The sequence below is a fragment of the Leptinotarsa decemlineata genome, unplaced genomic scaffold, assembly GCF_025532065.1.
Source record: "Leptinotarsa decemlineata unplaced genomic scaffold, Ldec_3_MD MMD2_tig00026336_RagTag_RagTag, whole genome shotgun sequence".
NCBI classification, from domain to species: Eukaryota; Metazoa; Arthropoda; class Insecta; order Coleoptera; family Chrysomelidae; genus Leptinotarsa; species Leptinotarsa decemlineata.
Window position 1 is genome coordinate 2991481 of NW_027412692.1, and position 18223 is coordinate 3009703.

The 18223-nt window shown below is 36.3% G+C and overlaps 1 protein-coding gene across 1 annotated transcript in view; it reads right to left on the minus strand.

Moving 5' to 3' along the window:
• The window catches only part of LOC111503993 (uncharacterized), a 108801-nt gene that overhangs the window by 4604 nt on the left and 85974 nt on the right, over positions 1-18223 (minus strand). Inside the window, exon 3 of the mRNA XM_023158457.2 lies at positions 9767-10034. Within this exon, the coding sequence (XP_023014225.2) occupies positions 9767-10034 (268 nt within the window). The remainder of the gene's footprint in view (positions 1-9766; positions 10035-18223) is intronic.

Here is an 18223-nt window from a genome sequence, read left to right on the forward strand (position 1 = left end):
AACTACTAATATGAGGTAATAAGCTTGAGGTCAGTTCAGAAGATGCTCCATATGACTGCCTTGAACTTCTTGACATATGAACAGCCTGTCCGATATGTCACGGAGAACATTTTCGAACACAGTAACGTCAGCATCTCTACAAATATTTATTATTCTCTGCCGTATATCTAATATTGAAGCAGTTTCAGTTTCGTACACCTTTTACATTGATGAGTGATGAGAGGTTCAACAGTAGTTTTCTGCATATTTAAATACAGTTCCCGTATTAACTTTTGATCAATAAATAAAGGTCTCACAGTATGGTTTTCCAATATTCCTGCCCAAACGTTAACTTTTTCTGGATATTGGGTATGTGTTTCCCGGAAAACGTGAGAGTTGGTGTCGCTCTAATAACGGCAAACAAAAAATAACTCAACAAACCTTATCGGGTTGTTGGAATTGCCGTATGGCAGATAGAAAGGAATATTTTTAGAAATATAGATATTAATGTGTTTGTCTTCATGAAATTATTAAATGTTTCACCATTTTGTAGTAGGTGAAGATATTGACTTCATATTCTAGGGTTGTGAAATAATCGTCAGGAGCTTCAAAATGATGTATCACAAGCCCATTCAATTTTTTTCTCAGATGGCGCCCAGTCATCTGTCAGTTTCACTTCAAAATAAAGTATTCATGGATCAATTTCATCATCTCAAATTTCAATTTTTTGAGTTGACTCTTTCAAAAAATTAAGGTCTGTTCAAGATAAAGAAAGCCAGTATTGCAAAATCGGAAACTTCAAGAGATACAAAGTTGGTTCAGTTGATCCAAATGAGATTATAATATCAGGAAAGTTTCAGGAAGATATAGATAAGCAAAAATAACTTTCTGGTTGCCTCTTCTCAAGCTGTAACAGATGGCGTTCACAGATTTTTAATGCAACGTTTCATCTACGATAAACCATTATCAATTTTATTTTTTATATGAACTGGAAAAAAAAAGTCACCCCACATAAGTTTGCCTTTTGTTTCACACTTGATCGGAATAACCTGAATTTTTCAATTGAGCTTTGTAATGGGTTACTTTTTCCGAATACAACCGACTTTTTTTTTGTCGCTTATGAATTGCGATTTTGTCATACTTGCTCTCCTTATATCGGTCAATTTTGCTATTTTCGAATGAAAAGTGGATGGTAAACGTGATTTGATAGAAATATACATTCGTTGAGAGAATTGGGGAAAACCCAACATTTTGAATTCCTTGTGAAACTTTGTCAAGGTGTACTCACTGTTTTGAATTCACCATCAATTTTTATTGTTTTATGTCTGTTTCCCTTAATAAAAGAGAATAAGTAATCTGTTTTAAAATCTGTTTTGAAATATGTTTATCCGTTAATCAGCTGTTGCCCCCATACAAACGATAACTCTCAGAAGTTGGTAAACTTGTGCGAGCTAAGGACTAACGAGGTCTTACCTTTTAACGTATGATTATTAACACGAGTTAAGTAATGATCAGTAACATATCTTCATTTGAAATTTAAAACATGAAGAAGAAGTTTTCTGTGCCTTATATGTGCAGTGCACTCAACATATCAATCTATTAATTATTAATTGAAAATGAAACAAAGCCAACTTTGTAGAACTCAAAAACTCAAAACTCAAAGTCATTTTCATAACTTATCATTACCCTCAGATGTTAGAACGGTAAAATAATCAATCAGTACATTTTTCGAATTTTTCATCATCATCTAGTTATTTAAAAATTCTCCAATAAAAGAAGAACAATATAACAATAGTTGATACAATGAAGTATAAAATACCTACAGGGAGAAGAAAATATTTTATAATGGAGTTAATACAATGAAGTATAAAATACTTACATGGAGAAGAAAATGTTTTATATAATGGAGAAATGAAATATGTTTTCCATGTAAGTATTTTATACTTCATTGTATTAACTATTGTTATGTTGTTCTTCTTTTATTGTAGAATTTTTGAATAATTGGCTGATGATGAACCTATATAGATTCGGAACATGTACTGATTGATGGTTTTACCGTTCTAATATCTGAGGATGATAATAAATTGTGGAGACGACTTTGAGTGTTTATGCTTTGCAAATCTACTGCACCCCATTTTTAGATATAATGGACCTCTACCACAGGTTTGTAGAACTAGGTAGAACCCTATCATTTGCCCACAAAAACGAATTAGTATTGAACCATAAATGTCCTTACGCCATATAACGTTTTTTCTTCTGATAAGAAGTACGACCTTTTTAGCCTAACCTTTCGTAGACTAAAAAGGAAGAAAGACAGAGGGAGCTGTGTAACAATAATTAGTATTGAAGTTTTGGTACAGGGATCATTTTTTTATGGGTTCAGCAGAGAAGTATTCTTCAATTTTGAAATAAAGTGCTATTAACGGCAAAAAAAAACTTCTCAAATTGATTCTAGACTCAGCGTCGATTTTATCGTTTTCTAAAATTATGGTTTGAGTCAACTCATCATCGAATCCTGGCCATCTACTTTCTTAGCAAATCAATATGTTTCCCAACTGTTCCTGTACTGTATTCTTTCTCATATCGATCTTATCAAAATTTTCATTCATCGGATAAGAATTGTTTCAATAAGTCACCACAATATTTCATGACCTTATTAAAATTTAAAGTGTTTTCTTTCATTTCAACTAAATCCAACTGTGTGGGAATCAAGTCTGCTGTATAATATGAAATCATTCGGGATTTGCTACGACTTTTTGCATTTAATTATTCGCTATGGATCTTTTGTTATTCAATAAGTAATTGGGAAAAAATAATATTTCGTGTGAATTCAAATATTCTGAACAGATTTCTATATGGACGAAAGCAATATTTCTGTTGTGACCTCCCCGTCAAGAAAAACTGCCTTTTCATCTACGAGTGAAGAAAAAATTATTTTCGATTCTGGTTTTTGTCCAATAATTTCAATAAAACAACAAATATCGAAACATATCAAACACACAATGGAAAAACTCCTTATTCCGTAATGTGACATCGGATTTCTGTCGGCCTGGAAAAGAGTTCCTCGTCCTCCATAGTAGAACGTAACGTAGGCAGCAACTAAAGAGTTGACAGTAATGGAAATAAATGGGCGGCAGCGGGCAATTTTCTAGATTAAATGTCAGAGAGGCGCAAGGGAAGCTGCCATCCTGCTACGCTCTCTCTGCCGTCCTGTTCAGTCTGCACTTATTGCTGGATGGCAGGATCGAAGACGGAAGAAGAGGAGACAGAGACGGATTCGGGTGAATTGAGTGCCCCAGGGACAACCATTCTTTAGCAATATACTATTTGATTAAGTTCAATTCAGCACACCAAAACTAGGTACGGCGTAGAATCCGGTAATTTACACACTGTGTTCAAAACGTAAGACACAAATTTATCAAGAGTTGAATAAATAATACTATCAAGAATTCCTGAAATAGATCGATTTTTCACTTTTATCAACCAGAAAGATCGATGATAAATCCGACTCGAATCATGGGCATATAACAGATGAGTTCACGTAGTTCACTATATCGGGTGCAGAAGATTTTACCAAAAAAAGACCGTAGTGCAACAACAAACATTTTATTCATAAATTTTTATAAAATTTATGTTGAATAATAAGGTACGCGTAACAAACATAAAGGTAACTTTTTCCAAAATTGCACTGATCGTTTTTGACTCATGGGATGGTACAAATAAGGTACCACCAATCCATCCAGTGAAAAAACTCATTCTCTTCGGTGAATTATCCTTTGAAATTATTGGGCATATACTATGGAACGGTGTTACATTTTCTGAATTATTTTGTACATAATCGGCAACACCAGAAGAACTTTCAAAATCTGGAGGTGGAGTTGGTTTACAAGTATTTGGCCAAGCAATATTTGGGGCGGGAATATGAACAGGGTTAGTATTGACAATTATCTCCCTCATCGTAGATAGAGGTAAATCAGATTCGAACCCATCACTTTCGAAACTTCCATCATTGACAATTGCAACGGGTACATTATCTGCCAAGTCTTCGTCATCGAAGGCGTCAATTTCAGATTCGCATCAAACGGTATAGGTTCTACGTCTTCATCCACAATAGTATCAGGTCCTTCAATCTCGTTGTATAATTCTTCTAAAGTAATTCCAACTGAATTGAAAGGTAATTCATCCTTTATGAGCCTTTCCATGTTACTGTAGTAATGACATCATAAAAGTTTCAACCGACGCGGTGGTACATGAAAGGTACCACAACAATAAATTGTTTGTGTTCACTTGTAATATAACATTTTCAGTTTTGATGCTAATGACACGTACTTCAAACATTAGCTATTCAATTTTTCTCAATTATTGCAAAAAAACAAATTTTTTTTCATACAATAAGACCACTAAACAAAGCACATCAGTTGAACCTACAAAATATTGAAGTTAGTGGCTGTAACACGCGACCAAATCTGTAATCAACTGTTGTGAGTTGCGTCTACCATGCACAAGATGACAAAACTACAGTGGTTCTAAAAATGAATCACTGCAACCAGAGCACTAAGACAGATGTGAACAGAGGAAAGTTATTCCCAAATAATATTCAAATAACTGCGTATGCCGATGATATGGTAATGATAGAGAAAACAAAATCCATTGTGATTAAGTAAAAAACAAAAAAAAGAGGTATATATTAGAAGAAGAATTACCAAAAGAAATCAAGATGGAGATATCCAAAACAATATCGAAAATATCAAGAATACCATAAAAATGGTGACCAAATAAATTATTACCGTATAAGAAGACCTCATATCTCTCAAACAGATATAGAATCGATTTGAACAACGATTCTCACTTGAAAGGTATTGCTTCTGCCCAACCCCTATTCTATATCAACTCTTATTCATAATTCACATTAGCGTCAAGTTTTTCATTTTTCTGATGAGACTTTCTAGTCGGAAAAATTAGCATAAGTACTCCATCTCATGCTTGTTACATCCATGATTAAGGACCAAGAGTCAAACTTCTTGATAATTTGTGCAACTTATCAGAGCACGAAAATTGAAGAGCATAATCTGTCTAACAAGAGTTGTGAGCATTTTACAAAAAGGTTGCACAGATGATGTTTGGGGTGAGGTTTAATATGCCTGTGAATTTTCTTTTCATCGATAGAAAACACCGAACAGAAGTCAGCACAAAATAATGACAGTACCTTCCATCTACGAGTACTTATATCAACTTCTGTACGAAACACAAAACTTGAAATAGAAATTTGGGCTTTCATGATATTTTTTTCAAGACAAAACACAAAAACCTTGAGGCGCTCTTAGAGCGGTGCCTGTGCGAAAGTAGCGATTTACATTGGATTTAAATCGCTGGAGATTAACTCCATAAGAAAGAACATTCTCAGGAAGTTTATTTCACATAAACGCAGTTTTCCAAATGAAATATTTCTTAAACTGTAAAGTACGAGATGTACTGAGTTGAACCCCAAAACGATGAGCAGCCACAGTCCGTCGCGTATTTCTGATATGTACCGCTCTTGGTGGAACCAAATATGCCAAATCCCCAACCTTTTTTCGATGTTCCAGACTATCAAGTCTGGTAAGGGATGTTTGCGTCTCCAATCAGGTCTTTTTTGGGAATAGACTGAACGCGAGCAATCTTCCAATAAGAATGAAAAACTCCTTTCCTGTAAGAAAGATTGAAGAGTCTGCAAAATACTGGTGCTAGTTCATATGCGCACTTTTTAAGTACGATGACGGGCACTTCATCAAAACCAGATGCCTTGTTGATATTGAGATGTTTCAAAATTCATCTGACTAGACGTTGTCAAAAAGTAATTACCAGCGTCGTGGAATCTAGTGTGGGAATAGTGGGTGATGTCTTTGTCAAAAAATCGACTGTGGAGTGGTACGCAAATTGTTCAGCTAGTAGATTTGCTTTTTCTATGGCTGTTGTTGCAAATGAACCATCCGCTTGTGTTAATACAAGGACTTCTTCAGGAAACTCAGACTTCAGATATTATCTCTGTAATAGTTTACTTCCATGTAAGTGTAATTAATCAAATCCGATTTTCATTGTAACTGTAAGCCCATGTTGAATTTTTAAGCGGTCATTTGATACGTCTTGTAAATATATTACTTTCATGTTACCGTACTAGAAAAATAGTGTTAGGCAAAAAAAACACCTGGAAATCTTGGGTAATTTGCCAAAAATTCTGGTACGGCTTTTATGAATTCAGATATTGATTACGACATGAATCATTCCTTACCAAATACCGTTACAATGGAACAGGAGGTAATATCAATACTCTATCATAGAATTAGGGTCCAAAATTATCTATTTATTTTCTTTTCCATAGAGGTCACTTAATCACCTTTCAAAAATTGGAAAATTTTCCTATTTTCTCACCGCAGCTGAGATCATGAGACTCAAACTCGACTTCGAGACTATAAAAACCAGAGTATCGCCATAAGAGATATCAAATAACTCCCTAAAAAGTTTTTTTTTTTGAAAATGTAAAATCTCACGTAATACATTTTTCAAAATGATATGCTTTCATTCATACATAAAGTAACTTCAACGCAGGAAATAGATTTTTCGAAATAAATAAGGACAGTCAATTGGGAGTACAGCTCTGGAAATAAAGTATAGAAGGGCCGATATTCCGAGATATTGGAAATGAATAACACACACGAAATATGCGATGCTCACCAGATGGTATGTGAATTTATCTTCCAAATATAAAAATAATATTGTCTCTTTCGATTCCACAAAATCTGGAATTGTGATACATTCTCGAATGACTTGGCAAAAATAATAAAGTGTGCCAATTTTAGATCGAGTATCAAAATATTTACAACTTGGACGGTAACTGTTGAAACAGTAAAAAGATAATGATTTAGTTTGCGTGACCTTCATGTTGAATTATTTTTAAAAGAGATTTCTACAACCATCAGTCTGAAGTTTCAAGTATACAGAATGCCTCGCAAAATATAGAGTTAATAACGGATCTTGTCTACCTACGGGGTAATGTAATTCAATAGTGTTATTTCTAGATCAGTACGAATAATTCAGCTTGATTATAGGTTCTCAGATATATCTTTATATTTTGAGAGTTTCCCAGCTTAACTTTCAATTATAAATACCCCATTACTACCGATGAAGCTCAGTTGATACATCATCCAATTCATTATTAAACTCAATACTAGACCATAACTGAAACTTTCAAACAATTATTTCAGTTTTTTCGAAACTTTTGGTTTTAGTAGGGACCCTATGAAGAACCAGCAAGTACATCTGCTACACTACATAAATTGGCTTAGAAAAAAATTATAGCTTTGATGAAGAAAACGAATCTCTTCACAACAAAGTAAATTGGTGTAGCGATACCAGATTTCTTTACCACTGAAAAATTAGACTTAGAGTTCTGATTCATATAAGAACAACAAACAGCCTGGATCTATAATCGGGTTGTGACTTTGGATTTTTTATTTCTAGGTATCTGTTTGGGTTATATACCTCATGGACAATTTATATTGTTATTTTTTCATATTTTGGACATTGGAATCTCACATGTGCTTAATACAATATGTTCTAGAAGGCTTTTTGGAACTGGCTCTATAAGCCAACTGGAAAGAATCGTAGATATTCAAAATCTTTTCAACTGTATGGCTTTGTTAAATCAATTTGAAATATAATCAATAAATATTCGTGATATATATATATATATATATATATATATATATATATATATATATATATATATATATATATATATATATATATATATACATATCATAGTTTCTGTTTCGATAGTAGTGATGGTAAATTTTCAGCAAATTCTATATTGTTCTACGATTATAACTGAAATTTTCACAGATTGGTTTTGGTAATTTCCAAAAGTGAGAAAAAAAACTCGGAAATTTTTTTTTGTTTGCCTTTTAAAAAAATATTCGCTTCATTTGGAGCCACAAATTTCCTGATGTGATATAACTTCAATAGTCGTAGATACCTCTCAGGCAAATCAGTTTATTATTTTAAATAAAATTGTCACTTTCAATTTCCAAAATGAATTCAATATAAAAAGGAACCCTGGCACCACTTTGTAACTACTTAATGCAAGCAGTTTTATGAATGTCTCTAGAACCTTACACTAGATACATCTGGTGTTGAAATCTGAATACTCATCAGGAAAATTTAGTAGAGTTGCTAGGTGTGTCACACTATTTCTGTTAATGTAGCAGAAATGAAGTGTGCTACATGACTTTTATGTCAGCTTTATTATTGACGCCTCGGTCAGTGTCAGAAATAATATACTTCCATTAGTCGTTCAGATTTATGCCCTCGAAAGAATGGTTTATTTAAAGTAATTTCTTCAATCAGAACGTCAATACTGTTGAATGAATGAGTTTTGCTTTTTATAAATAAGAAACCAAAGGTGAGCTTGTCAGTGAGTAAAAAGGTCATTTATTGTTTCTGTAGTGTTTGAGTAATTAATGTATTGTTTTCAAATGATAAACATAAATTTTACATTTTTATTGATAACGTAAATTGTAGAATTTGCTAGTTACATGAAAAATAAAAAAATTGTCAAATACTCAATGACAACCGTAATAAGAAGTGTTTAATGGCAATGAGTGCGGATGGCATTGAGTACGAATTAATGAAAATGAATAACAAAAATATGATAAAACTGTATTACGTAGTGAACTGGTCATTTGACAACAACCAGAAGCAGTAAAAACGTCTAAATCTCTTCCTAATCTATGCATTTCATTAGTTCGGACTTCCATTGTGTAATATGATATATAATGATTTGACATCCCTGAAAGAATCAATAAAATTAAAAAGACTAGCTGAGATGAGGTGGATGAATTTGAGTCCACGCAAGTTCTACCGAAAATATCGCCGCTGTCTATGAGAGTGTGCAGGATAATCCGAGGCAGTCGATTTCGCATGGCTCACAAGAACTCGACCTTTCGCAGACCATGGTGATTTAAGCCTGCACCCGTACAAAATTAAACTGACCCAGGGACTGAAGGTAAACGACGTGCCCATTTAGGGGCAACTGACTCTAATTTCCATCGAAAAATCATCATCAGCGATGAGGCCATTTCTGGATGAAGGGGACGTGAACAAACAAAATTGTCGAATTTGGGACGATACCAATCCACATGAGACCCAAGAGCGTCCAACGCATCCCGAAAAAGTCGATGTTGGGTGTGGATTGTGGGCTGGCAGCCGTCATCAGTCCATAAAACGAAGTTGGTCAGGCTATCACTTTCAACGGTGAGCACTATACTTCTTTTGCCCTGAATTAGATGATCTGGACTCCAACGACATGTGGATTCAACAGGACAACGCTACGTACCACATAGATCATGTAACATTGGACATTCTGCACGAGCGATTTGGTGATGTGAACTGGTCAACGAGATCGTGCGATTTGTCCCCGTTAGACCTTTTCTTGTAGGGTTTTTTAAGTCGCAGGTGCATGCGAATGAGTCACAAATCACTGCGGTCCTAGAAACCAACATAACCCACGCTAGCGGTCAAATTCAGCCTGATTTATGCACCAGAGTCATGGAAAATTGGACGTTTCGGATGCGCTCCAACCAGATAAGTTGTGGCAGACATTTGAACGATATTATTATCCACATATATATAATGACATTAATAGGTATTCCATTTCGTTTTATCCAAATTTAAATATAGGAAGTGCCCAATGAAAGACCCTATTCATAACGCGAAAAAGTCAAAAGTCAGGTGATTAGTCTTATCCACTTACCATTTCCATTAGAAGGTTTTATGTCTCCACTATTAGAGTGATGACTGGATATGCTCCCGGTATTGGAATTTGGCGTAGTCGAAACACTGGAATGTGGTGATCCGGGTTTGACGTCTTTATTGCTACTCAAAGAATTTTTCGTAGTGCCGTTGGTTTCCGCTTTGATATTCGAAGTGGGGTTGGGACTATCGGAGTTGATGTTGGTAGCTTTCTGTTGAGCTAGACGTTCCTGTTTTCGGAATTTGGCTCTTCTGTTCTGGAACCAAACCTAGAGGGAAAATTTTGAAAATTAAATCACAGAAGAAGAATACATTTTATTTGAAGTTGCAGTAGGCTCTCATAGATATCGATTTGGAAAAAAATGACAATTTAGGATTTCACTAGGACAGCAAGTTAGGTAGCTTGAAGAAGGCGATGACAACTTGTCTAACAAAGACGTCATATCTGGAAGTAACAGAAGATTGAAACTTCCAAAATCCCAAACACGATCTGTTGCGAAACCAAATTTCGAAATCAACATTTATTTTCTATTGAATATTCAAGTGACACTTCAGTGTGAGGATGCAATTATATAGTAAAACACGTGTTACGGTTTTGTTAACTATTCAGTTGATTTCAATAAAGTTTCGGGCAATTCCGTCAGATATGTCTATTGAGCGGAAAAAAACATCAGATAATAGCGAAAGAGATTTTGATACAAATTTCAATAATATGTTACATACGAATCATTGAAATGGGCATCTTTTTCACAAATTTGTTATTTTTCAAACCAAATTTAAAATACACACTTCGAAATATGTTTTAATAGATTATGTAAATTATTACTTTTGATATACATATCATACATATCAAACAGGCTTTCACAAATCAAACTTTCCACTTCGTTCAATTGTCAACGTCGTTAGTTCACCCAATTGTACTCTTGCTAAGTACCTAACGAAACTTCTGCAGGAATAAGAGAAAACATACAACCGAATGACATCCTGGTCATTTTCGATGTGGTTTCTCTTTCCACCATGGGACTGGTCAGCGAACCATTGGAACTAAGGAATCAAAAGTGCTCTGCATGCCAAAATAAGAGATACTACAAGTTTGACGACTATTCAACCTCCAGTGTTAGCCATAGTCTACTTGCCGTACATAAAAAAGTCACAGACCGCATTGTAAAACTGTTTGAACGTCACAGCATTAGGACAAATTACAATACAAGTAATCAACTACGCAGCACTATAAGATGAATCAAGGACAAAAGAGAGCCTCTAATATCCGTCAGGATTCCTTGCAGGCTCAATTTACATTGGAACTACCGAACGCAGTATCAACACCAAAATGGAAGAACACACGTGTAGCAGCCACCTTATGCCAACGGAAAAGTAAGTAGTCGCAGAATATCTCCTGACAAAAACAGACCACGTAATAAAATACGAGAAAACAGCTGCCCGACCCAATTCAACAACAATTACCAAGCATGACTGCAAATTTCAAATTTCAAAATTTGAGAGAAGAAGAAGTTATACGTATCAACAAAACGTGGTATGCAGCACCCACAAAAGCTAGAAATAGACTACATGCTACCAGCCTGTCCACAGCGTGGATCAATCATAACAATCTGGTAACAGTGCAGACCAATCAGGACAACACAGTGAAAGTTCGGCCCAATCAGAAGTGAGTATTTGCATGAACACTACTCCCGCCACTACTCTACCATCACCCCCACCACCTCTAAATTTATAAATACGAGTGAACACGAAGCTCATCAGTCAGCCGTCTTTGAGACTTCGAGATACTTTCGTTCTTGTAACGAAAGTAGTGGAACTTTTAGTACTTTTGTACTAAAAGTTCCATTCGGCCATGGTACTGAAAGATCCACCAGATCAGATGTTTATCTTCAATTTCATACATACCTGAAAGAAAACTGAAGAGTCTACAACTTCATTGAATATAACTCATCGAAAACAAAGTTATTTCCATACAACCTGTAGCTAATTCTTCAATTCTTTCTCGTCAATTATTCGATTTTACACATGAATTATTTCTCTTTATCTCAACTATAACAATCCAATTTATAGCCAAGCAAAAAATCAACTCTGCAACAGTTGGATCACTTCATTCCAAACTTTGCATTCGAATCACCCGTTGGTGATCGAAAACAGGAACAAAGACAATCTGACAAATTAATCAACATGTGCCATGAAACAACGAAATTATTTTACATGATGTGGCAGTATCGTAATGTACATAACGATCACCCGTGCTGTGCAATAATATTTAAAGAACTCATTAACAGCATCACGGTTGGCTATGAAATGATCCCGGACATTATATTTCAGCTTGTCCGATTTTCAGCGACAGGGTGGAACTTAGTAGGAAATCGGGGAAAATTATATTGAACATTTTTTCATTGGCGTGATCGAAAAGAAAAGATTTTGAATTACTGTTATCATCATTGTATTGAAGTCAGGCGGCATACGTCATCAAATTGAGAATAGAAAAAATTGTAACAGTACATATCTAAGATTGAGGGTCGGTTTCTACATATCCAATGATTGTTCAACCATTGCAGCTACTCGCGCTAGCTAAACGTCAGGAAGAAATTCTTATAAACACCTTCAAACACGAAAAATAGTGACACCGAAAACCTCGGCCGCGAAAACCTCAACCGTGTCTTCTACTACTGTCCTATTATTGAACACGTATAAATAAGTGTATATCGAAACATACAGTCGATAGCCTTGCGACAGTATGCACCTACTGTAAGTTGAGATAGTGTGAATACAATCTATGTTTCAAAGATTGAATTGCGATATTGATGTACAACAGAAATTGTTCCTCTTAACGGCTCGTTTGTTACTTCCGGTACTCCCGTTTTTACATAAAAACAGCTAAGATGGACGCTATTATACTCAATGCTAGCAAAGAGAAGAGTGATATGGTGCTGGCGATGATATCTAGGCTATTAGATATATATGACGTTTCACCCCAAAAACTCATGACTACGCACATATTAATGCGGAAAAAAAGACAAGAACTCGAGCAACAAAAACCTTGCGAATACGATAATATAAACTCTGATGCAGAGGACGAAATGTATGATATCACAGCCCAGAATTTTGAAAAACAAAAAACGCCAGGCGAAGACGGAGATTCCTAGAGAATCTCAGAAACCTAAGGTCAATATACTTGAAAGCACAAAACCTCAGGTACAGAGCAAGGTACCGAGAGTAATCAAGACCGAGATTTCTAGGAATTCCGCGAAATCTAAGGTGAAAGACCCGGTAAATACCAGGAAACCTACCCCAGACAAAAGTCGTGAGCCAAACCCCCGAAGAGATGGAAATCCTGGAGGCAATGGACAATGCTGATGACAAAGAGACACCTGTAATATCACAGGCTCTCGAGCAAAAACGATGAATACTCCACTTATCACTATCAGATAGAAGGGTGAATGGACCAAGTTTACAGAAATTGCCCCACGCGAGAAGGTGAACTTCTCAAAGGCAGTAAACACAAATGACGGTATAAAAGTCCAGCCATCAAGCCCGGACAATTATAAAAAAATTGTCGACATATTGGACAAAGAAAAGATTCCGCATCTCACGTATACGATGCAAGAAGCGAAGCCCATAAGAGGAGTGTTTTGAGGAGTACCTGAATTCCTCGAAACTGAAGAAATAGAAGATGACCTGAGAGCCAAGGGCTTCGATATCATATTAGTTGCCCGGCTTAAAACATGAAACAACAAGCCACTCCTGCTCATATTGGTTCTCATTATGGGACAACAGAATCACATTTACGAGGTCAGGAAAATACTGAAAATAAGAGTGAGAACAGAACCACAGAAACCACGAACGACAGTGGGGCAATGCTGTCGCTGCCAAATGTTCGGACACAAATGAATTGTAAAGCAGTTCCTTCGAGCTTGAGATATGCCGATCGCCACCTGACGACCGAATGCAAAAAGCCGAAACAATCTCCAGTGTACGGGAGACCATCCCGTAAACTCTCAAGGATGCCCCGACCATCCAAAGAACAAATCGGCTAACCTCAAGCCCAAAGACCACCTGCCAGCCCAACCGAGAAGGCCTATGGGAACCAAGAGGACAAGGAGCGGCGTCTCGTACTCGAAGGCCATAAATCCCACATAAAGTAACGGTCCTACCTCGGTCGACGGTCTATTTACGGCTTGAGACCAGCTAGAGCCTTTGTTAACGAACTTCCCGGCTTGCAATCCATGCTAACGGTCAGTACTTCCGCGGCTGCGACAATCTCGAGGCTCCACGAAGAATGCCAATTCGCCAGAAAATTACCCCGTCTGAGGGGTACCACAGACGGCAAGGGAAATCTCGTCCGCGCTACAACCTAACATTGATTTTCTTTTTTAGATTCAGGCCAAAAAACACATAAGTTGAAAGAGACAAGGATTTAACCTCTAACTTGTTTTAAAGTAAGATAACCGAAGTGTTAGCGAAACACGCCGACTTTTTCGTCGTTTCCTGCTCGCAGATTGTCCTCTGGGTTCTCTTTGACCTTATATTTCAAATCAAGAATCAAAATATTGGATGAAAAACGCACTGCAACAAATGACTTTCTCCCGTTCATCCTGTATCGATGCGTCACGTTGCCCCTTCCTGTAATTATCCAGCGTCCCGATTAAAATTGCTCTCGCGTACAATTTGGCGTTGTTCGTTTTATTTATGTTAAACGCAACTCGCGAGGCAATCAGCGTAATCAATTCTGTTTTTATTTATTGTCAAACCATGCGAGCCCTCGCTCGGGGCACGGAGCTTTTGCAAATAGAGAACAGATTTTTCATTTAATGACATTAACTAACGTGCTCGCCTGATTATTTTTGTAGGGTCTATCGTCGAGCTGGTAGGAAAAAGTCATTTTGGTTTTTTAACTCACATTTTTTTCAACTCAAAAGGTTTTTTTACTTTGGTCATTATCGCTGTTTGAATAAATAGCTCTGCTTCCATCGTCGAGGGATGCGGACGTATTGTGATTTTTCTCATCGACGGAGGAGCAGAGAGTTCATTTTCTACACGTTTTCTCATTTTTTCTTTTGTTTGAATATTTGTGCATCGCAATCTTGCAAATGGATTGTTGTCCGCCATCGTACGATCAATATCATACACGAGCATCAAAATATTTTGAGTCATTTTAAGTATCACTTCGAGTGAGGCATCCTGGATGTAAGAGGAAGGGTGATGATCGGGTCACCGAAGACTAGCAAGTTGCTCTAGATAACTGTTCCATAATCAAATCAGCAGGGAAGAAAATAGTTCATAAGAAGTCAGCCTGCGAAAGCCCGAATGTTAAAGATGAATACATTTAACAAAAATCAGTCTGTTTGTCGGAAGAGTGCACTATTTTTCAACGGTACAGTTAATTGTCACAATTGGCTTTGCAAGATCCATTCTCAAAATTTTTATGGGCCTTCTCATAGCCATCCTGCCATCTAGGAACCTTTTTTCTTTTTCTCTTGAGTCTGATTGCTTTTGGTGACTTGTGACATTTGAGTAGTCTGACCGGTGATTTTTCGAAATTTTGTTTTTTTTTTATAAAACTCCAACATTGTATTCACGCCTAAAACTCCAAGTACTTTGTCAATATCCGCATCTTTTTTGTCTGCGTCAGCTAGGACTTTGGACATAGTCTTGTTGGCCCAACAACATGTATGATCTTGAATCAATTCTTTACATTTGGAGGTTGTGCAATATATAATTTATATTCCATGATATTCGAACTGTATCGACATGTAAATGAGAAGCAGTGCTTTGCTGTAGGAATATTTCCAATTTCTCTTCATTTCATCTTCACAACACAATTACCGTTGATGACTCGATTCAATTCTCATATGTTGCGTATCTATACTATAGCTTGGCTAAAAGTGTTGTTGGACCAAATAAATGCGGCTTCTTTGAATTTTCTCCTAAACCAGTGTTCTTCCTTGTGGATGATTTCATCTTGAGACCACTTAACGTTATGTTGATGAGTCCAAGCATGATCTGCTATTCATGATTTGCTGGTATCTCCACGCTGTGTATATTTATTGTGCTCGGCAATGCAAACTTTCAATGGCCTCTTAGTTTCACCGATGTATGATTCTCCGCACTCGCAGGGTATCCGGTAAAAGCAATTATTGGATTCGTAGTTCGCGTTTGGTGGCCTGGTGGCGGACTGTGATACCATTCTGTCATGTAGACACTCCAAACTCAAAAGTCCATGGCCTCCCTGTTGTCGGGGGAAGTACAATCGTGAAACGGACGATTTGGAATGCAAACTCCTATAGAGATGCATCATTTTGCGGGTCCTTACGTCGCGTCGAGTTGATACAGCTCCTCCCGAGTCCACTTCACCACTCCAGGCAAGTAGAGTAAGATTGGAACTGCAAGCATATTTGTTGCAGCACCTTTGTTCTTTCCCGACAGTTCCGATGACCAGGTCTGTCGAAGTTTGTGCTGATACTTGCTGATACTTATTACTATTATTATTGAGGGAATGTCAAACGGCCTTTTACGATTTTTTACAAACGCAGCGTATTTAGTAAATTGATCCAATGAAAAAAAATACTTTCTACTCATAGTTTGGGCTCATAAAATTACGGCAGAATCAAAAAACTTTTTTGAAGAACGTATAACGTTTTAATAAACCAGTACAACTCAATTTCTATTATATAAACTCGACAACATCATAAAAAACACCCTTCATATAATAAAATTCAGTTATGAAAGGGGCTTCATTTTTCAACAGTTTATAGTTGAACTATTGTACAACCATTGTACTCTACACATCGAAAAATGTCGCCCACCCAATCGAAATTTCCAACGTCACATGAAAAATGTACCAGATGTAATTGTACGTTTGAAACTGAAGACTTTATTAAGCGACTAAGAATTAATAATTCATTAGGCAGTGCTTGTGTGGCGCAGCTTGTTCCGATGTGACAGCTCGTTCCAAAGCGTAGCTCCGCCAAAGTGGATTGGATGGCTTTTTCTCGTGGATCCAGGTGTCTACGACGGTCTAGTTGACGGTTTTAGTGACCCGACACCGCGACATGTTCGAATTTCTTGGAGTAAGATCGCTAGCAGGCGTAGGATGATTTATCACTGTAGTGTATCGCGGTTATTATTTATAACTTCATACTTGCACTTTGAACGTTGCAGGCATCGATCGGGTTTTATGATTTCAAGGAAATCCTCTGGGAATTCCTGTGAATGTTTATACTGGCTGATTTTAAGTGGTTCCAACATTGCTAATTCTCGAACGATAAAATTGTCAGATTCAGTAATCTGTTATTTTGAAAATAATTGCGTTTTTATAGTTTCAAGAAAATCATTTTGTGAATGTTTGTACAGACTGATTTCTTAGATGTTTCAACATTGAAAGTTTCTACAGCTACAAGAGAGACAAAAATGTTATGTATTCGAAAGCTTTTTGAAATCTCATTTGAAAAATTGTCAGATAAAATACAGTATTCTGCCAAATCGAAATAGGTTATTTTTGAGAAGTTTCTTCATTGCTAATTCTGAATAATGATAATTAAAATAATGATGAATTATCTCTGTGATCCACGCTGAATAAAAGTCTACTGCAGTCGTTCTGTCGTTCTGTACTATCTGAATGCTTGCAGAGGTTGTAAAATCGAGACAAGGACCATAGACGACATCGCAATGATTGAAGACAGATGGAATCGTCTGGAATCTTAATTTTGAGGGACCTACTGAGATAGTGTCTGTTTGAATACAGATGTTTCAGTATACCGTTCGACCTATTGATGAGAGTTTGATGAACAAATCTGAGGTTGTAGTTTATATGAAGTCCTAAGTATATTATTTTGTCAGTCAGTTCCACAGAATGTCCATCAATAAGAAGTTCCAACAATTCTAATTTTCAATAAGTGAAAACTAATACAAAAAACGAGAAAAGGTTACATATTTGGTAGCTTGTTGAACTCTCATTCCAACAATTCTCAGATGAAATACAGTATTCTGTTAATTTGAAAACAATCACGATTTTATGTTTTCGAAATACACCCTGAAGAATTTTTGTAAATTCTCGTATAGGTTGGTTTTTGAGAAGTTTCATCATGCTAACTCCCAATAGATAAATGCTACACGAGAGGAGAAAATGGTACATATTCAACAGCTCTTTGAACTCTCATTTGAAAATTCTCAGATAAAATACAGTTATTCTGTCAATTGAAAAACAATCGCGTTTCAATGTTTTCGAGGATTTTTGTGAATGTTTCTAGAGGTTTCAGCATCGTTAATTTTCAATAGGAAAATTAGCATTCAGCAGAGAAACTATTAAATATTTGGAAGTTTGATGAACTCCTTTGAAGTGCCAACGCTGGTGATTCTGAACAGAATATTATGGAGCTTGTATAATTCGAAACATTGTCAGATATGTAATGAGTATAGAGTATACAGAATGTGTAGTTCAATGTACGTTCAA